The 22,190-nt window shown below is 38.7% G+C and overlaps 1 protein-coding gene across 1 annotated transcript in view; it reads right to left on the bottom strand.

Moving 5' to 3' along the window:
* Nucleotides 1-22,190, bottom strand: part of TAF3 (TATA-box binding protein associated factor 3) — a gene marked incomplete at both ends in the record, with an annotated part of 117,966 nt that overhangs the window by 87,040 nt on the left and 8,736 nt on the right. Inside the window, one exon of the mRNA XM_081998932.1 lies at nt 19,856-20,098. Coding sequence (XP_081855058.1) covers nt 19,856-20,098 — 243 coding nt within the window. The remainder of the gene's footprint in view (nt 1-19,855; nt 20,099-22,190) is intronic.

The following is a 22,190-nucleotide window of genomic DNA, read 5'->3' as shown; positions in this document are numbered from 1 at the left end:
ACCCGGGAGTGCCCGCTGCCCCCCCAACCACTCAGTGCTGCCCGCACAAACTAGAAAACCGTCTGTGAAAATTCAAGTTGTTCACAGAACAAGGGAGCTCATTTTAGGGGCAAATCATTTTTTCTTTCTTTTTTTTTTTTTTTAAACCAGGAGAAAAAACCTGAAGCCATATTTTATTACTCGCGAGCAATCTGTCCATAGCTTCACATGGTAAGACAGAGTGGTCGTGCAGATGTCAAAGCAAGCTAAAAAGGGAGAGTATAAACCCACCTTCTTCTGCATGCCCAGCACACTGTATTACACCTACAGCACAGACCTCACAGCACACAACAGTAACTTTACAGAGTCGCCTTCCCCAAATCACAAAAATCCTGGCTTCTGCCCTACAAGAATTTCTTTAGCGCCTGGTCAGGATATATTGATCTCTCTGCTCAATGGAAATAAGAAAGAATGCCTTAATTTCTGTGTGCTAAGCTATCATGATATACAGCCAGTTGCCAATAGCTGGGATGTACATTGCAGCTTTTGTGATTACTACTTATTATGGTGGTGAATTCAGGCTAATATATGCAAAGCAGATTTTTTTCCAAGAGTAGATTTATAGTTTTACCATAGATACATGCATTGCCTCAAACTATTTTTTTACATTTACATTTTCCGCCATGTGAAAATCAATGATAGTATATTAGATCTGATCTTACAGGCACATTTTTTTACATTCAGTAAACAAATAGAAGAAACATTTCCAAAACAGCATATCGCTAACCAAGCACTAAATGGAGAACTTTTTTCCCCATGGATCGCTCCTGTAAAAGTTAACGGAGTTAGCACATTTAAAATGTGGTCAGTAAAGGAAACAAAGCTTTCTGTATGACTATAATATTAGCCCAAAGAGATGCTTTAAGTTGGGTGATTTAAAAATTATTGAAATGCACTGAAATTTGATCTCTCCCCCTCCAAAACAAACCAACCCAACACAGGACACCTAATGAAAAGGAACAAAAGCAGCACATATTTCCAAGTTAAATTGTTAGCCAAATTCAGGAAACCATGTAGCTCCAAAAATTCTTATTTCAGAGTATAAATAATTTGGATATAGAGGTAGAAGACTGTTGCCAAACAGTGATGGCTGACAAACAAATCAGATGTAAATCATTTTCCTCTGAAAGATTTCTAAAGGATTCAGAAAAAATTCTGAAAGTTGAGAAAACAGAGCAGAATCACAAACACAAAGAAGTAATTTGACGAGGGGAAACTAAATGTGACTGTGAGAACTTTGCTAGGAGACACCTACAGGGAACATCTGACCTTTTTGGCACCTTAATATTAGTATTATATTTGATCCTTTAGATTTATACACAACAGTAACAAATACTGTTAACAAGATCTGCTTGTCAGAGCGACCTACTCACAGCACTGCTGCTCTGCAAAAGCAGCGAGAGCAGCAAGACAAGATGCTCAGTAAGATCATGAGCACCAGTGGTGAGAGCAACCTTTGATGGTCACATCCAGCTCACTGCATTCTTGCCCACCACACTATCTAAGCTTCAGAAAGCTCATCTAGGATCTGATCAAGGTGATTAAGCAGGCTGCTCCACTGGCAAAGTTACCAAATTTTTCTTCCCTTTTAGACAGCTGCACAACAGTTTGTTTATAAAAATTAAGCCAGTTGTTCATTAAAAAACAATGAAATTATTTACTGCCTTAACAGACAAATGTACTTCCAGCAAAAATGAACTTTAAGCATTTTCAGTCATTCTTCCTTGTTCCTTCTGTTCCATGTACCCTCAATATCTCACATCAGGCTTTACCTATAAGGAAACATACGTGTCTTACTGAAAGTTAGGATAAGGGTAAGCAAGCCAAAATAAGCACATTTAATAGGGAAAAATAATTGGATATAATAGTAAATCTTCTATTTGATTAAAAAAAATGCTGTTAACACTGATGCAACAGTGTTAAGATACATGTCAAAACTTTTTTCAGTGTTAAGGAGACATAAACCTTCAAACCTCTAAGATATGCTAAGTCTGGAGCACAAGTCTGGATGTAACACCAGGCAGACAAATTAAGAGTCAAAGACTCCTGCACTGTCCAACTACACAAGGAAAACCCTTTTGCCTTTTCAGAAGAACAGAAACTAGGGAAATAAAAGGAAACTCTAGCAAGAAGAAGGCTGAAAATTATTTTATTTTATTTTTATCCTTTAGCAAGAACTCTAGAGAAAACCATTTGCCTGTAAGGGTGGCCATGGGTTACAGCCACGTTTCTGTATCAGCAGTTGGTCCCGTGTACGAACACAGGGCAAGCTTCCAGGAAGGTGAACAGGGAAGGAAATACAAACTGCAACACTTCAAGCCTCTCTTGTTCTCTGCACTTTATGCTGACTTTTTTGAACTTTTGGGGCAATCTCCATTTTTGTCTGCTTCTGCTTACTTAATAATATCTTCCCATTTCTATAATAAAATTTGTATAGGAAAAAAGCTTTTTAAGTGATGTAGAAATAACATACTGTATTTTTGTTTTGCTTTTTTTCATTCTGAGTACTCTCAGACCATAACCATCACTACCAAATTCCAGAATTATAAACAGCCAGTCGGTACCAAACCGTGTATATGCTGAACACAAGAAAAATACGTAGCAGGCAATATTGTTTTGATACTGAAACAAAGAACATCTGGATTATTTTGTCCTGCTGCTCGAGAAAATTAATGTCTCAAACTATTGTGCTGTCTCTATCAGGAGTTCACTGATTACTAAAGCTGCTTGTTACGACACATATCTTATTAATACTACCAGTAAGTCCAGAATATACACACACTTCAAAAGAATGACCCTAACGACTACCACTTCAACCCATAACAGAATTAGGACATATTAAGAAAAACCCCACTACAAGATTAGAAAGAAAAAAAAAGATAATTTGATCAATTTTCAGATTCTTCTGAAAGAACTACAAAAATGATAGATAACTGGAAACTATAACAGAAGCTTTAAAGTTTGGTATCTGACAGTATCACAAAATCTTAGTTGAAAATTCTTAGACAAAAAATTAAACATGCTGAAAGAATGCAGACGAGTGCTAATGAACAAGTAGAGAAAGCTATCTAGTAAGGAACTAAGAGAATATAATTTAGACATGCTCTTATTGTGGCATATTCTAAAACCAAGGGCAATCCCATTTAAGGAAACTTGTCAGAAAGTATGACATTGCAAGTGTGGTGCAAAGGTTCACAGAAAACAACAGCTATGAGAAATACATGAATAAATAAATTATTATGCTTAGAACAATGTAAGCTGATCTCAGCATGCAGAAAAAAAATATTTAAAGCATTTCAAGAAACCTCTTAATTAGGAAGAGAAGCATGGAATACTTAGGAGTGGTAACTACTAATAACAGGAGACACAGCAAATTTGACCATAGCATTTAGGTCAGTCTTAGTATTAGAAGACCCACAACACTGCATAAAAACAGCATGGAACCACATGTCAGAACCAGGTTCCACTTCCAGATGGGAAAATGGCACACAAATTAGAAGGGGCTTAGGAGAACTGAAAATTCCAGAATGCTGGGAAGTATGAGCTTTGAGAAAAAAACCTAATTGCTAAACATGCCAGTTAAGCAAAGTAATACATATGTAAAAGCTAAGATGGGGGAAAAGAGTATATGAGGTTTGCAAAAATGCCAGCTAACTGAGAAAATCAAAACTCCCTGAGGAGCAGCAGCACTCAGGCTCCTTAGTCCTTTTCAGTAACATATGTAGGCACATATATACATGGTCTCTTCTGCATTGAGTGAAGCGCATTTAAATAAAAAGCCTGGGAGATACTACCTGATAGCTCTACTGAATCTATTTTATCTCCCCGAATGGTTTAACTACAGCAAATGAATACTGACACGATGGTGAAGGCTACGATGCTATTTCCATTTTAAATCATACCTCAGACATTTCTAAATCTCAGGGGAGGACAAAACAACTAACTGTACCTATTAGAAACAAATCATCTTATGCATAGATTCCACTTCGGAGCTGAATTTCTGTGAGAAAGTTGCTGTAACACTTCAGCTATTTGAGTTCACAAAATATTTCCTTCCACATTCCTTTTTTATTAGCAAAATGTAGCTAAAATATGAAAAATGTTTTAAATCAAAGTTTATTGAATACATTATTGAACATAATAACTACAGCTTTTGTTGCATGTGAAGAAGTGTTTAAAAATAGCAGAACTTGCAGCTGTCTGAAAAACGACATGTTCAATAGCCTTAAGTCATAACTTCTCTCAACTTGAGGCTTGGAACGATGCTATAAAATTTTTGCACGTGTGGTATCTGAGAGGAGAAGAGTGATATAAACCTTTCGGGCTTTTACACCTCGGGATTTTCTAACTAATATAAAGCAAGCTTACCGCACTTTCAAGTTGGAAATTCCTCTGAAAACAGTGTGCAACCTACGCATTTCTGCAGTGATTTGTAAAATATTACTGTTAAAAACACCCTGACTGCATCAGTGTAGAAGTCTGAACCAACATGATTATCGAATTTGCATTAAGCAGCAAATGAGATACGATAACTATGGTGAAAAACCACAGCTGTGTTATTGGAAAACACCTGATCTCATCTGATGGAGTTTTAAGAGGGAAGAGGAAAATATCTAATTTTCTGGGATATCTAGAAGACTGCTGAAGAGAAAAAAAACAGTGGAATGTGTATTTTCTGTACAGCTGGCTCGTGAACAGACTCTCAACACTGACCAACAGCCTGCAGCCATGTAGCCCCTTATTTTACAGGGAGAAAGGACATCTCAGAACCAGTTTGAACTCCGGAGTGGTGTACCTGTATCCCAAAATCTCCCTCAGGCAGAGCTAGTATAGTCCCTTAACACGGCACCCCACCTGGACAGATGTATTCTGCTGCTCAGCAGGGGTTCCTGCTCTTCCTTAGGTGGATCCATCAAGGAAGAGCAAACAAGAAGATGTGGATGCAGTGTCTGAATAAAGAAGTCCTTCAAGCAGATGTTGCTACACGTGTAGCTTGTACAAAGGTACTGTGCAAGCTCTAAACCAAAGCATTCTCCACCAAGTGCTCCCATTACAGGCCACCCGCCTAGTCCAGATTGCCAAGCAGGACCTGGGCTTACGTTCTTCCCAACAGTATAAACTGACTTGACAAAAGTGTCCTGTTCACATGGCTCTGTTGTTTCTAATACCCAAGTTAATTTGTTTAGCACCATCACCATTATGTGTCACTGAAACAGGCCTTAGGCACACACTTCAAAGTCATGGCTTACAGCTCTCACATCACACACCAAAACCTCCCCTTACTGAGGTATGCACCAGAACTACACTACCACAACAGGTTTGTAGGTAGGGTTTGGCTTCTTCCAAGTCATCATCGGCTTTGCCCCAGCATCACCATGTCCTCAGCATCTCAAATTCATGGGGGTGCAACTGGAGACAGGCTGTGGTCCTGTGCTTTTCCCAGGGCTGCAACAGGAGCGGGCCATGGCGTTACCGACAGCTTGGTGTGCCCTGGTGGCTCTGGCTCAACTCAACCACAGAATATGCACTTCAGTAGTGTGGATAGTGTTTTATTTGTTTTCCTTTTCTCCCAAACTCTAGCCACTGCTAGAGCCAGACCACTTTGGTGTCTCTCTTTTTGTCTCCCAGGGACAGAGATTGCTAGGAGCAAACCGCTGGACCTCATGCTCCAAATTATGCCAGGTGTATCACACACTAAGCTCTTGCTCTTTAGTAGAGATTACTGCATAGTAACTACTAATACAACCTCCAAGAAGATACACCATGACTGTAGTTATGTGATCTCCACCCCTCCGACTGGCCTGAAACATTTAATTTTCTTTGCATGTGCTCGTCTGGCTCCTCTCAGCTTCCCTCCTGAAGTTTCCATTCTGAAACAACATGTGGTGTACAAGCAATCACCCTCTCTGGATATATGCTCCTTTGTTTTGTTTCCGAGCAAGAAAAGAGGCTGTGGTAGAAAGAGCTAGTAAGCAATTTAAAGTTATAAACAAACACATTTAATTAATTTTAATTAAAACGCAGTAAACATTCATACCAGCCTTTGAGTAATGGTGAATTTTTAAAAATTGCAAATTTTAACTCAATACTTAAAATATTCCACTTGTGCAATGCATTTTATAGCTATATAACATGTAGCAATATAAGATGCTATAAGGTCCTGGATTAGAGAAAGCCTAGATCTTTCGTAATATTTCCTTGCCATATGTAACCAGCTTATGCTGTTGTTACTTTAGGAACACATATTTTGCTATGAATGCTGTAAACGAGACATGCACATACAACGCAAAATAAAAGCTCAAGAGAAATGACTTGGCTTTTGCTGAATAAAAGTTTCAGCGTTGGTACTGTATCAGCAGAGTGAAGGGAGGTGTGATATAACTCAATATAGATAGCTAACATTAAAGAAATGTAAATCCTTGATGAGTACAGTATTAAGATGCTCTCAAATAGAAGCGTGCGTGTGGGAATCTTTAAAATCTCCACTTATATTTCTAACTTTCTTTACATTAAATCAGAAGGCGTGATGACAGAACAGTCAAGGTGCCTCATGCTGCAACAAGAGGCAACGAGGCCAAGTACTGCTCTGGATTTTTGCCAAATGTCATTCTTTGTCAACTCCGTTGTAATTAGGAATCCGGCTCTTTGCATGAGGAAGCAAGACTTTTCTTTGCATACCGTTTCTTACAGAAATTGAATTGCCTTAAATATGTTCATGTACCATGCCCCCTATGACCAGGAGAGGCTCCTGGTTTAACAAAGCTTTGACTCATTAAAATTAAAAGGTTACAGCTGCTGTCTTAATACTAGAGAAAGAAATGAACTACTGTTCAGAAAAAGAATGGAACTAACACAGCTTTGGCTGTTCAAAAAGTAACCCCGACCTTTGTGGGATGCTGGGACACTAAATGCAGCAAAGGAAACAAAGTCACCTAATTCTGCAGAATAATGTTTAGCGTGTTATCTGATGGCTCGCGTGTTCTCTCCCTGTTAATGCAATACTAAGTGGGCACGACTTCTTCACGGGATCTCTCACTCTGAAGTTAGCTTGTTCCCTCATCTTGCTGCCTTTTCATAAAAGATTATCTGGGAAAGCAAAACTTAAACCAATTAAGGCAAAGAAAGTGCAAAACTGGACATTCAGAAGCTGCAGTAACTCTGAGGAGTTTGAACTGCAGTCAACTTGGAGTCATCTTTGTGACAACCAGAAGAAAGCAGGCTTTTAAACGAGCTTTTCCTTGTAAAACCAGCATCTAGAGTCTTTCCCTTGAGATACTACCAATATATTTCATCTCTTCGAAACAGCATTAAAAGGTAATAACAGCTTACTGCAAAGATGTGCTGCACTGAGAAACGGATCTAAGACAATTAGACTGTAGCAGAAACCTCCTCTGCTGCTTAACAATACAGAATGAAAACATTTTCATTTATTTTCACTTAAAAAGAAAGTCAGAGTCCTGTGACTGCATTGATAGGAACGATGTACACATACTTCTGGGCGTATTGCCTTGAACTAAGGAAAAAGGAGCTGGTTCTTTCAGATGGAGCGGCAGTGCACAGAAGTCTTCGGCTCTGACTCCCTTTGCTCTCGATAAAAGCTTGGAGCAATGAACTCTCAGGAGATTAGCGTACACACACACTAGCTCCAAAAACTTTAGGCAGCATACATGTTCCTTTGAGTCTTGTACATGTGTTGTGTATAATGTGCCCTTTTTGATATTAAAAAGTTGCTAAGTCGTTCTCAAGCTGGAAAGGGTTTTCCATTTAGATAAGGCCAATAGCTGCTGCATAGAATAAGCACATGTGTAACACTGGAGTCTGAAAGCAGCACAAGTGTTAGCCGTCTTACCAGGGGCTGATAAGAATTATTCCATTTTACAAAAATCCTACGGTAAGTTATTTAACCCCAACATGCATTCTTCTGGTGGCACACATACCACTGCCAGCATCACCTGCCCACGTCACACGCCTTCCCCTCACAGCAGATCATAACCAGTTGTCCTACTTGGCTATTTGCATCTAATTACGCTAAAAGTCCACACACCTTTTGTATACTTTGACTGTTAAAAATACTGCACAGAAATTATCTATATTATGCACAAAAGCAGTCCTCACGCATGTGAAAGGAAAAAAACCATTCAGATAAAAGGAATCAACATTTCTGTTTATTTGTCTCAGTTTCTTCGGTACCCTCGCAGTACCTGCACATCACATACAGTTCTCTCCTTTGCAAACATGGATTTGATACCAGGACAGGCTCCACTCAGCGTCCTGCTCCAGAAAAAGCATGACAATCTTGCATTTATTTATCATCACATACAGGTCTAACACTAACCTAGAACATACACATGCAGTGCTGGATTTACCCTTAAAAAAAAGAAAAACTATGCTTGTTGCATGCGTTCAGTTGATAGGACCTGGCCTCAACTCAGCATCGCTTCAGTTACCGCTGAAACGCGGTCATCTTGGTGGGAGGATGCGATGGCTATGCGGCGGCACCCAACAGCGGTGAGCAGTTTCTCCTCCACGAATCTGAAACCACCCGGGGGCATTTTAGGTTGGCAGAACTCTACAACCCAACTGGAACCACGCCAGCAGGGTTAACACGCTACGCTTGAAAAGTGAGCCGCTGAGGCTTTAATCACCACAAGTGGCAAGGACTTAATTTTTCATCTCATTTGAAATATGCCAGTCTCAACAGCAGACCGAGCGTCTTATAAAATGCCATCTACTAATCAACACTATTTCCTGCTTCATTGCATTGCCTTGGACGTCTCCTGTTACGAGTACTGCAGCAACCCTGCTTGGCTTAGCCAAGCCTAGGAAAATCGTAGGGCAGGGCACAGGACAGATGTCCCACACACAGGACATACGGACCACTGATACCGCAAAATTCAAGCTCAGATTTCTTCTAACATTCTTCACTTCCCATCCCAGTGGAAGCATTTTGTCTTTGACCAGGCGGCAGGGCTAGTTTTTAAGAGCGCAGCTTTACACTAGTATCCCATCTGTATGAAATTACACCGAGGGGTCTACAAGATGTGTTGGGAGTTCACCTCGCCCAGCTCTCTGCCTCTGACGGACCAAAAATACATGCAAGGAGCTCAGCTTAGCAAGCTCACATGAGAAGGAAATGTCTGTGTGAAGGAAAAATTCCTTAAATAGATGGGCCATTCATAAAACTGAGGTTTACACTGAGGTTTTGAAGAAATTCAGTGTTTCAGCTTGAATCACCTTAAGTTTTAAATAGATACTATGCATAAGCTGTACTCCATGAAAATTGGCTCATCTAAGAGAAGGTTGTTACCTGCAATGTAAGCATTAAGATACTTATCACTCTTTAATTCACATGAAGTTTACTTTCCCCAAGACTCCTAAAAAAAATATTGAATTGCTTCGATAAACCCTTCATATGCTGCATTTGTAAGTGTAACTGAACTATATAGGAACACGGTAACAATAAAATTCTACCTTGATTTTTCAGCTCATCACAACCAATGCGATATTATATCATGTTTTTAAGAACTCTGAAAAAAACATTTAAGGTATGATGCTAAAGGAGGATAAACAGATGGCTAAATCTCACCTAAATAGATTTTCATTTGTAATTCTAAAGCTTCTTAAAAAAACCCCAACACATCCCAACACAAGTTCCCTGGACAAGGATATGTGATTTTAACCATAGCTTTTATCTTAGAAACAAAAGAATATATGTGCATGTTTTGATCACATTGCAAATACTTGTTTGTAGAATATTTATACACACATACGCCAAAAAAAGGTAAGTGAATTATTATAAACCGTGCTGACCTGAACATTTAGTTTTCTGTAATACAGGCTTTACAACTGTTGCACATAAGAATGGTAAAAAAACGTTAATTCTCTTTAAAATAGCAGAAGAAACTAGTTATCTCTGAGAGATTACAGATGAGCTATGACCTTCAGCAATACTGTGATTTAAAATATTCAGAACAGAAAGAAAGCCTCTTTAATGAATGTGTTAAAAGTTTCTCATGCAAAACCAAACACATCCTTGTTTCATATTTAATTTGCAATAGGATACGCAGCAGCTGAGCTACGAGAGTTTTTCTGGCGGGTGACTGCCTGCCTGCTGAGACGGGCTCCACACGTAGGTAGCACACGATTGAAGCCTAAATCCTCAGAGCTGCCCCTCAGCTCCCTTTAAAGTTAATCTGAACACACTGGACTCGAAAGGAAATGAAAAGTGAGTTTCTCTCCCTTCCTATGGCAACGGGCCTTCCTGTGTTCCAGCAATTGGTCAAGAACTATTATTTCCTCCATGCTATTCCCAGTTGTGACTGTCAGACATAATTAGCGGTGTCCACACACAAGCGCAAAACATTCGTTTAAATACGCCTGGAACACAAGTCCCACATGCACAGAAACCTGGAGAAACGTGGAGAAACTTGGAGAATATTAAGATTCAAGTATGCTGTACCTGAATGAACATGCTGCTCTAAATATTTAGAAATGCAAAGTTCATTTGCTGAGATGAATATCCACAAAAATCTATGCAAGATAAGGGGTATTAAAATTATTCACTCTCCAATTCAGGATGGATTATTTGGCCAATCTGTTAAGCCGTAGCTCTCAGACGCACAGAATCAGTACCATCCTCCTCCCCTCAGGGAAAAGAGCTCATAACGTTTGAAGAAAAGTATGCTTCATCCCAACTGTAAGAATACACATGAAACACAGAGTCTTCCTTTAACACAACTCTTTGGAATGGGAAAGCAGCAGACATCAACCGGGCGAATGCAGAGGGCAAACAAGTTCACCACAGAAAATAAATTAAGCAGAATGCTGCAGATTGTAAAGTGGCCAGGATAAAGGCCATTTAAGTTGTTATCGGACTGTTTTAAACACACACACACAGAGTTGAACTTCACTTTATCTCTCCATATAAAATACCACCTCTGGCAGCGTGGCGTCATCACTTATAACCATGATTGAAACATTAATCTCAAACCAAGTCAGAGAAATTTGTGACTTACTGTGTTACCACCTGAAGACCCTATGTTTTCCAGCCTTGGGCTAAATACAAGCCAGATCCAGCCCTGCTCAAGTTTGACATTGCTTCTCAAAAACACAGGTATGCTCGGGTAGCTTTTGCTTAACCGATCCAAACAATATACATTTATACACAACATGCAAACAGAATTACATTTTACCTAGTCACGCAATACACAGCTGTTCAAGAAACAAACTGAAGAAATATATAAAAATATAGTCTTGTCAAGTCATCAGAAAGCCATTAATGTTTCTAATGAGCGCAATTACAAAAATGAAAGATTCCAAAAAACCGCTGAATTACAGATGAACTTTAATTATCCAAGCGTCTTGCTACATGAACCAGGGTCATGTCTCCAAATGCCTTCTAATTTGAACTCTCCCTGTTATCCACCCAACTTTACACTTCTCAGGCTCTTGCAGAACGAAGTGGAACTGCCTGCACACAAAAATGAGTTATCCCTTCCTAATGACTTACCCACTCACTAGTATTCCCTTTAGTTGAGAGTTGGAGAAAACAGGAACACGTACCAAAGGTGAGGACTGGAAGAAGACAACGAAGTTAAGAGCTGTACGGTAAAGTTATAGTGCTTATCTGTGTGTGGCAAAAGACAAATAATTCAAATGAGCATTCTTAGTCATAATTTTAAAAATTAGAAGGGAGAATTCCTTGGTCTTAACCTGGACTCTACCACATACTTGTCTGCAGAAGCTTGTAATGAGTCATTTACCTGATTAATGCAAGAGAGATACGGGTCCCCTAATCCACTAGTGATCTTTGTCTAGACAACGGTTTGTTCTGATGCTAAGATCAAGGTTAGGCTCATCTACACTTGAAAACATGCGTGTAAACATCATGCAATGTCTATTCCTGAATAGCTTCAAGCATAGATATTTTTCACAGGAGGAAAGAAATGTTTCAGACACTTCAAAAGTGTTTAACTGAAAAAAGTTACTCTGCAAGTAACTCTTCTTTGGACAGGAACGTTAATCAGAACAACTACCTGGAGTGCCAACTCCTGAACTCCAGGCATGGACCCTTCTCCGTATCCATGTACATGCCACAGCTGTTAATCGGCAGCAGGAGGATGCTGGCATTACTGGAGAAACTCAAGTCCACATGTCTCAAAGTTAGATAGACATACGATGTCTCAACCAACATGTTCTACTTCCATGTCCTTCCCAAACAATTCTCTCAAATACAGTACAAAATTAAGGCTTGCTTGGGTTACAAGTAATTTCTCAAAATGTTTGTCACAAATTCCTGTGCAGGGAGGTAACAATGAAATTTGTGGTTTTGCTCCCAGTAGTTAAAATAATTTTTATTTGCTTTTTAAATGCCAGGAATTGTTAGTAATCAGTAACATTTTCACTAAGCTAAAGCATTCTTGGTGGCAAAAGTCAAAGAGAAAAAAAATAAAAGCATTTGATTAGAAGAAAAATAGAAAAGGCTCCTGCATGAAGCGAAAGCACTGAAAAATAAAGATACAAGGTTAGCCCTTAAAATAGGCCAGTTGTGCTTCTCTATTATCCTGCTTTATGCGATGGCTGGACTTTCCCTTTCTCACTCCCTCCCCTAGAGTCACCAAAAATACTCAGTGCAGTAAGGGAAAGTCTGAAACGCTTGAGAACAGCAACACACAGCTATCAGACGATAACCTGATTTGAAACTTACGCTTTCAAAGGCACAAAGGTGTCTGATGATCCAGATGAAATAAAATCCTCAAGTATAGTAGCAGCAGACAGCGCAGGAAGCAACACAGGCGCTAAACAAAGTCATACATTGTCAGAAAAGGTAAAAAACTGATCTGACACGGCAAGTCAAGACAAGTGACAAAAGTTTTTCTGAAAATGGATCAGTATGAAATTAAAATCATGACAGCACTTCTGTTCTAAATATACAAGACAATAGAATCCTTTTATCATAAAGTCCCATTTTCTCCTCCAGTTTTATTATAGCCAAAACTGCAATTGGCACATCACAATGCAGTGAAAGAATCCAGGACTTTCATTCCAATAAAGTGTAAGTCATTTACTGCAAAAGGCTGGCTTTTATGAGACAACTTCTGCATTGTGCAGTTTTTATTTTGAAGCCTTAAGAATCACTAACAACTTGTAAGTTATCTAAACAGGTCTGAAAAACAGAAAAATCTTTGTGGGAAGGTTTTAAAAGAATGATATCCCCTCAAAGAAAAATCGTGTTAACTTCATTTCATTTGCTATATGCAGTGAATAAAACTAGACAGCTGAACAAGCTAAAGAAATACATTTTCACAATGCTGAATTTTTATAGTTAGTATTACTAGCTCACTGTTATTACTTCTGAAAAAAACTGCAGTCAGCATCTTTATAAAAATTGCTTGTTCAGGTACAGCCAGGTTCCAGCTGGTTTATTTGTTTTGAAGGATACAACACTTAAAAACCCCCCAACAAAGAAAAACATGAAAACCTATCACAAGCTCTCTCCCCAAACCAATGCAAACACTTTTAATCTATTTCCTCCATTCTCCACTTCCAGCTGCCACCATGCTTCTTACAAAAATAGCAAGAGGTTCCCCTCCCCACCCCAAGACATGAATGATCAGGAAAAGTGAGGTACTAGTCTCCTACAGAACATAAAATAGCATATGCTTCTGTCTGCAAGGTCTGTGGATCCAACATCTATGGATGTGATTTGGCACTTATTACATTGATTTCCACCCCCCCACCCCCCCCGTCCAAGTGCTGCAAATTAAATGAAGCTTTTTGCTGAAAGTCTATTTAGCTTCGCATTTTAAGCTTTTTTTTTTTTTTAAAAAAAAATCTTCTTCATTAAATCCTTTCTTGCAGTATTTCACTGGAAATTATTCTTTCAATTATGATACAACTTCTTAAGAAAAGGTAAAGATACAGTTGTCTTCCCAATCACAGCTTTATCAGCATGCCTCCTATAAAACTTATTTTTCTCTCTAACGGCAAAATTTAAACCGGGCACATTTTCTGTACATTTTTTTTGTTTCTGTCTCAGATTTTCCTTTTCCTTTGAAACCTGCCTCTCCTATTGGCTCCTTCCCAACGCCTTTCTTCTGTCTGCATCTCAAGCTTGGCTGCCTTTCTCATTTTGTCTGTTTCTCCTGTTGCTTCTTCCTTGCTAGGCTGCTGCATACGTGAAGACTCATTCACACAAAAGCAATCAGCGTCTAACACTCAGCATAGCGCACGGGCGGCTGAAGGATGCTTGCAAACACTCAGCAAGCAGGCACGGTTAGCAGCCAGGAGCAAAGCGTTCACAGCCTGGCAGGGGTTTAACTCTTCAAACTGGTTGACTACACAGTACCTGTTTGTTGATGGGTGGTTGTTTCCTAACCAAGTGTACTGGAAAAGCTCTGTTGAAAAGATATTGCTGCTTTTAAATCATTGGTGCAGCTGTTAGAACGAAGAAGAGTTAGTCTGCGGGGTTAAACTAGATCTGAGGAAAGGCAGAAAGGCTTAAAAATGACAATAGGGAGACCTGTGTTGTTGAAATGGCAAAGTTGATATCCCAGTAACCTTTTTATAGCCCATCATGCGCTAATTTAAAAAGAGGTATTGGCTTTGTTTAACCCTTGAGGAAACCAGAGACTGAAATGATACTGGTCTGAGACCCAAGACTTGCTACATTCAGTTCTGGACCACAGCCAAGGAAAGCACTGCTAGACTGAGGGGCCAGTGACAATTTTAAAATCTGATATAATTTAGCCACTGGAGCTAGACACTAATGCTTTATACCATCGTGATGCTTAATGCTTTATACAATTACAATTCTAGCACCGGTAGACCCTAGATATCAGATACAAAAATCGTGTTATTAGCACCTGCTTCACACCCCCCATTCTCATCAATTCAAATGTGATTTTTAGCAACTAACATTGTATGAAAAAAACCTAGAGATGTTCTGAGATGATGTATAATTTGACAGCTGGGTTTCCATGCTTCCAGGTGACTGCAAGCATCAGGTTTTGTTGGGTAACAGCTCCCAACATCACATCAACAGCAAAGAGTGGAAAAGGCAGGACTGTAAGAAGATCGACAAGTTTTATGCCTTGATCTGCCAGGGAAACAAAATGCTCTGACAGAAAAGGCTACAAATAAATCCAAATTTATGCACTGTACAAAGAACTGGTCCTGGCTAAATGATCAGAAATACAATGCCAGTGCTTGAACGCTCATTATCAGGAATGAAAAACGCAAAACTTAATGCCCAGTAAAAAATGACATTTGTTTCCAGACCTTCTTTCAAGAAAAGGAGCTAAACCTCTATGAAGTTGGAGTGAAGTGGTATGAAACAGATGACAGAAAAAAATGAAGCAAGAATTGAGGAGGAAGTTTGACTCCCCAAAAGCTATCCCTCTCCCCAGAAAAAGTCTCAACTACTGGGAAGAGACTCTCATGTCTTCTCTCTCATATCCTTCTGACATACCCCAGCACAATTACAGTGTAAGAGGGGAATAAGGGTCTAATGCAAATATAATAGACTATGAATGGTATTGCATGCACAAAACCAACATATTTTCTGCAGTCTCCCAGTCAAAAGAAATGGGTGGACTACCTGCGACTTCAAAAAGTCAGAAAAAGAAGGCGGTTGACAAAGTGGTTATTTTTTAAAAAAAAGTCATTACTATTGTTTAAAATGAGGTAGTAACAAGAGGCAGCAAGCGCAGGTAGAAATTCATTCCAGAAAGCTTAAAAATAAGGTTACCATGGCACATGTAGGATTCACACTTCACTTCTCTTTGGTTTAATTGTGGAGAATGGTACGTGTTCTTAAAAGCATCAGGACCCAGGGCTCTCAACATTATCACAAAATGTAAAAAGGATTATTATTAGTTGTAGAAAAGTATCTAGGCTTTCTCAACTGGCCTAGTTTCAGCACAGTACTGTTTTCCTTCAAATGCAATCAACAAATTCTATGAAGTTTATGTATTATTGCAAAATGTATGTTCTTTTACATTAAAGCACAAGAAATACAGCATGACCATCATGTTTTGCAACTAATTTATTTTTTTCTCCTTTTTTAATCTGTCTTTCAAGTTTACCATGACATTTTAGTGACAACAGCGCTAAAATAACTCAAAAAACAAAAAGGAGACTAATTAAAATTAGGCAGACAGTGAGCATCATGATACATTGGCATAAAATTATCCCTTCAGTGTCCTTTGTAAAAATACTGCTAAAACCCCAACATTTTCCATGGCAATACTGAGTCAGATTGTTTTAATAAATATATCATTTTATGTGCAGATCCTCGCAGTGCAAGCATTTGGAATCTGCACCAGATCATTTAGTTAGTGCACGTTACTGAAATGAGGCATGACATTTAAGGCAAGAAAACATTGTCTGCTTTCTTGGAATAAAACTTGTACCACTGAACTGAACTTCCAACTGACACAAATGACAGATCTTGAAAACCTATTTGCCTTCCTCCCTTTCCCCCACAACTTCAGGAATCATTCAGAGAGCTGTTTCAGCATTTCTTACTATTGAGTATATATGAAGGAAAGGGCTCCTCTCAGGCTGGACAGGACTTTTTGCTTTTATCGAGTCTTTGGCAATTATAACTGCTGGGTAGACTGTATACTCTGAACGCACCACCACCAGTTCTAGAGTAAGTGGAAATAAGAAGGTAGTTACATGTGCAGAGCTAGAGGACTTTTGAGAAGGAGGTTAGCAACACCTACTGGTCATGGTGCATACTGAACGCTGTCTTTTTATTCTTTAAGTGAACAATAAAAAAACGACCTTTTTCTTACTAAAGCACCTAGCTAAAATTACTTGTGAAATCAGTTTGTCACCAGGGATAATACTTCTAATTAGATCAACTGATAAAATTAAAGGATATTACCTCTGTCAATAAACCTTGTTCTGCTCATACCCTTAGACCGTCATGGCTACATTATTGCTAAAATACATCAGAACAGTAATTTCTGAATCATATCTGTAAATAAATATTCATAACATGAGCTGAGCTCAAGACTTCAATATAAAATGGGACGTAACGAGTCTTCTTGACAGTTCCTTTAAGCGACTGAAAGATTTACATTATACATTGTAACGTGCATAAAGCCTTCCTTCATTACTGACTAATTATCTTTATTGCCTACTCAAAGCAACTCAAATGTTATGAACTGCACAATCTTAGCAGCAGCACATTTTTTTTCTACTCTGTAAAGATCTGCAAACTATTCAAACAGCTTCTGCAATTCTTCAGCATTTTTACAATGCATTCCTTTAATCTGCAGAAGTAAAAGTTTTTCTTCCAAATTTTACTTGGATTAAAATATAAAAACCAATATACAGAGTTTCTTCACCCACCCCTTCCAAAAAATCCCCAACACAGGGCAGAAAATTTCAAATAGCATTTTCAGAAAAGACTTAATTAAAAATTAAAAAATGTCCTCAATTATAAGTATTTTAAACCAACTATAACAAACCTGCATTCAGCAGTTGTTTTTAATGCTTGCTTTAAATTTCCATTAAAAAAATACTGTATTCATTTTTTGAAGTTGTGACTATAGGTGCTCTGATACACTAGCCTTAGGCATCAGAAGTTTTCCTGGTTCTCATCCAACTTTGGAAATAATATCTTCTTGCTTCAGGTGTTAAAAGGACTCATACATTATTTATAAGGACTGCTAAAATCTAACTCCTAGATCTAACTTGCAAGAGAAAGAGTGTAAAAAGTTACATACAAAAAAGCGCACAAGTGTCTCCATTTCAATTTTTAGCCTCTCTTTTATGTCATGTTTTCCAGACTCAGTCTGGCGATATTCTCATCTCTCACTCCCCACATTCAGATATTCCACTGCTTTGAGCCTTGTTGAATTTGATCTTTCTTGCATATTTTTAAAGTATGATTTTTCCAAGTTAAAAAACAAAAACAAACCCCAAAATGCAAAACTGCCGGGTAACTTGTTACCCTTCAAAGATGCTGGATTTCTGACAGAATGGTGTTTGTTTACATCCTAAAAAATCAGGCTAAAAAGCCTTTCCAGTAGCCAGAACACAGTAGCTAAGATCTCTATTCGCTTCCCAATGTCTTCTTCCTCTATACTTTTCTCTTTTTAATGTTGTCTACATATATGATACTTACATTCTGTTTGTCTCTTCCTGGTTTAAGAGAGTTCATTGTTAGATTTTAAAAACGAACCCTTTTAACAAACTTGACAAGGGGCAGATTTTAGTAGCTTCTTATCAATCCAATAAAATACTTTTGCAGTTTCACTGAAACCCAGCAGTTTCACTTCCTGGGTTATATTAAGGCAAGAGACATTAAAATGCTGCTGATCTATAAAATAACTGTGTATCCTATGCAATTAAAGAAAACAGAAAAATCAGGTCTACAGAGATTCAGAAATACTCATCAGCATGAGTTAAGATCTCACATTGTTACTGGAAATAGCGTATTTGTTCTGAACACACTAAAACCACTGTATCTCTCTGACAGCCCTTTACACTTCAGATACCTGTTCCTGACTATAATTTCACTTAGTCTAACTGAAGCCCATAATAACTGCATCTATCTAGCTGAACATGATGTATGAAAGACTGAACATACAATTACCACAGCTTACCAAATCATTGAAAAACTGCCCCATGTGACATGTGTAGCAGCACGACGTTGTTTACGTTCATCCTTACACTGGGCAGAATTTATACACATATTTCAGTGCTCACACTTTGAGACCTTAGCTCTTAAAAAAGAACAATATGCATAATAAAGCATGATACCCATTCTGTCCCCATGACAATTATTAATTAAATAAGCATCTTGTGAGGATTGCACCTGTTCATTACACTCTTTTGGGAAATAAAGTTCTTCTGTCTGGGATTTTTGTACCTGGTCCACAAGCTTGCATACGTTTATCTCCCCACAAAGTATAGACATGTGATGTTCACTATTCAAAGGGAAAGTTAGACTAGGTTGCGTATCTTAAAGGTTTATCTTATTAGCAATCAAGTCTCATGTAGCTGAAAAATAAAAAAAAATTTGCTTTTTCCACTGCCACTGCTAGAATTCTCAGTGTAAGAGCAGCTCGTGTGTTTGTGCACTCAGCTCAAACTCGCTCACAGCATTTATGTAGTTGGTTTCACTGTTAGTGATCCGCAACCCCTGCCTCTGTGGGTCCTTTACACAAGAAAGGGAAGGAGAGCAGTTGGAATAGCGATGCTGAAACCCTAATCAACATTAGCAAAGAGAATTAAGAGCAAGCACCGTGCCTCTAAACGACTCTTACTTCCTTACTCTAAATGTGACTTCATCTGAATTGGAAGAAGTTGGTTGGGGTTTTTTTGTTGGTTTGGGGGGTTTTTTTGGACGTTGTTGTTGTTGTTAAATTTGTTCAAAGTAAGAAGGAATTGCTGTCAGGAGCTGGAAATGCTGTGCCAGTCTCACCAGCCTTCCTTCTTCTACCTTCGCCAAATATGTAAGCTCTTGCAGTATATATAAAGAGGGAGGCTAACACATAAAAGGTGATAAAGCATCCATTTCTACTGTCATCCAAAAACTTAAAATTTAAATGCATGACAGAAACATGTATTAACACGGTGTATTTTGACACCAATTAATCTTGGAGGAAAGTGAAAGAGTGGAAAACAAACTTGCCACAGCACTGCTACCTGTTTTGAAACCATGCTTGGGTAACACCCAGTGGGTCCTTTCTGAGCGACCTGCCACGGGCAGCACAACTCAAACTGCTCGAGGATGCAAACAAATATGCAAGAGACACACACAGCGACCAAAACTTAAAGCAAAGGATTAATTTCGCACCTTCTTGAGAGGAGACAATAGGTGGCATGTAATCAGGGATGTACTCCTTCCTTTCTTCTGCATCTTTACTTCCTGGCTGGGGAAACTGCAGGACATTGTTCTTGCTGACAGGAAACGAAGGGATTTGATGTGCAAAGGTGACAGGTTCAATATTGTGTATATAATCTTCTAGCTCATGCAGGTTAACCCCCATAAGCTTGAAGGCATCACCTACATCATCCAAAATTGGATCTGTGCGGCCGTCTGTAACAAAAACACAACAGAAGAAAAACATTTTTGCAAAAATCCAGTTTAAAAAAATTGAGCTGCAAATCTACGCTTAGCCATAACTATCTGCCCCAGCTCCCCACCAGTAATAGAGATTACCGTCCCTCAGTTCTGCCAGGTTTACTGTTCATCAGGCTATACCACATTTCAGGCCAAGACCTCGCGCTCATTTAAAAGTGTTTTGTTTCGATCCATATCACTTTGTTTCGATTCATACCATTAAAGAACTGCACCTCAAGAAGCAAATCAAGCAACACCAAGGGAGCAGCAACAGGCAGCTTTACCTGGCAATAGTCAATTAACACCGTGCAACACCACTTAAAACAGTTTTCAGTTTCATAATGTACATTCAAATGAACAAAACAAGCTCTCAATAAGCAGAAAGGGCCCCTTTCCCAATATGTAACAGACTACACATTATTTTTCAATCTAGAAAATGAACAATTTCATTTTCTTGAGCCAACTGTAGTTTATCGGTAGCAAGAAAAAAAAAAAGACGGTATCTCGTGCATCTTTTGATAATAAAAATACTTCGTATAGTATCTTTCCACCAGATGAAATCTACAGGCTTCATAAACCATGAGTCACTTTACCTACCGGTTAGATATACCTCCCAGATGAAACACAGGAATATTAAGTAGTAGTCTGATGAGGAAAGAATATTTTATACTAAAACTTCAGGAGCTGATTTCCTGGGGTGCAACTTAAGTTCGACTCTACAGCAAAAATCTTATTTTCTTTATGAAAAACATAGTGAAACCTTACTGGCCAAGCAGTCAGGATCTTTATTTAATACGATCTCCAAAAAACCAGTCCAAGAGATGATGCAGTTTATTCTACACATGTAATTTGGCTCGAAGATTTAAACTATACAGCATGGAAGCCCTCCAAGTGCCTCCGTTTCCCTGATCTGACAGAGGGAAATCCCTCCAAAGATGTCTGGAGGGAGAACTGGGCACCTGGCTTTGATACCCAAGGCACCACTTTGAGTCTTATCCTAACTTTTCATAACAACAGTAACAAAACAAACCAACCAACCAAACGAAAAGCCTTAAACTGCAAACATAATTTTTTTTAAATTCAATAAAATTATACTGAATTATTAAAATGCTGTATAGTTGGCTTATGAAGATATTACAACCCTACATGATGATAAGCTGTGATTTACTTTAAAAAGTAATTATGGAAAACCAGTCCGTGCTTATTGAAGGAACACAACTGCTATTGTGAAGCCTCAGCTTCAGAGAACGGAGGGGGGATGCTCTTTTGTTTGTCCTTTAACCTAATCTCATCTTGGTTTATCTTGAACCTGAAGCAGTCGAGCAGGCTGGTTCTCACATCTCTGGATGAATTCAAACCCCCAGCCAACTTACGCCTGCAGGTATATTTAGAAAATAAGAATTTTGTTCTAGAATTTCTCAGTCTTGTGGGGAAGATAAGGGTAATACTCAGATTATGGTTTTGATTCTCAGCTCTGTAACACTGGCCTCTTGTGTGACTCTGGGCAAGTTGCTTATGTTTTAATTCCCTCCACAGCTAAAAGGGAGATCAGACCAAGTTGTCGCCTCTTTTGTCCATCTGTATTTAGAACATGAACTCCATACGACAAGAACCATCTTGGATTTTGTGTTTGTATAATATCTAGTACAACTGTGATACAAGTTTCCCCTGCAGACTCTAGGGACAGAGAGATGTGGAGACTTACATAATTAAAGGAGGATATCACCACTCTGGAGTAGTTATGAGATACCCATAGTTATTAGGCAGACACAAAAGTGTTTTATCCTTAAAAATTAAATTTAGGGTATTGACACAGCAAAGAATCTTTGCATTGTCACTTTTAGTTGCTCTTCAGACTACAAAGATACCTTTGAACTTGATTTTTGGCACCTTAGAAAATGGTTCAGCAACAGGTGCAAGTTGGACAGCCAGTTAAAAAGAAAAACTTGGGAAAAACTTTTCAAGAAGCCCAGAAGTAGAGCATATTTATTCCCTGGACACTCCTGAAATCACTGGCTGTGCTGTTAGCAGGATGGGGGGATTCACGGTGAGTCTCACAGCACTTATT

This window comes from Phaethon aethereus, assembly GCF_964289735.1.
Source record: "Phaethon aethereus genome assembly, chromosome: 1".
Lineage (NCBI taxonomy): Eukaryota > Metazoa > Chordata > Aves > Phaethontiformes > Phaethontidae > Phaethon > Phaethon aethereus.
The sequence above is the reverse complement of the archived record's forward strand: the minus strand, read 5'-3'. Positions and strand labels throughout refer to the sequence as shown.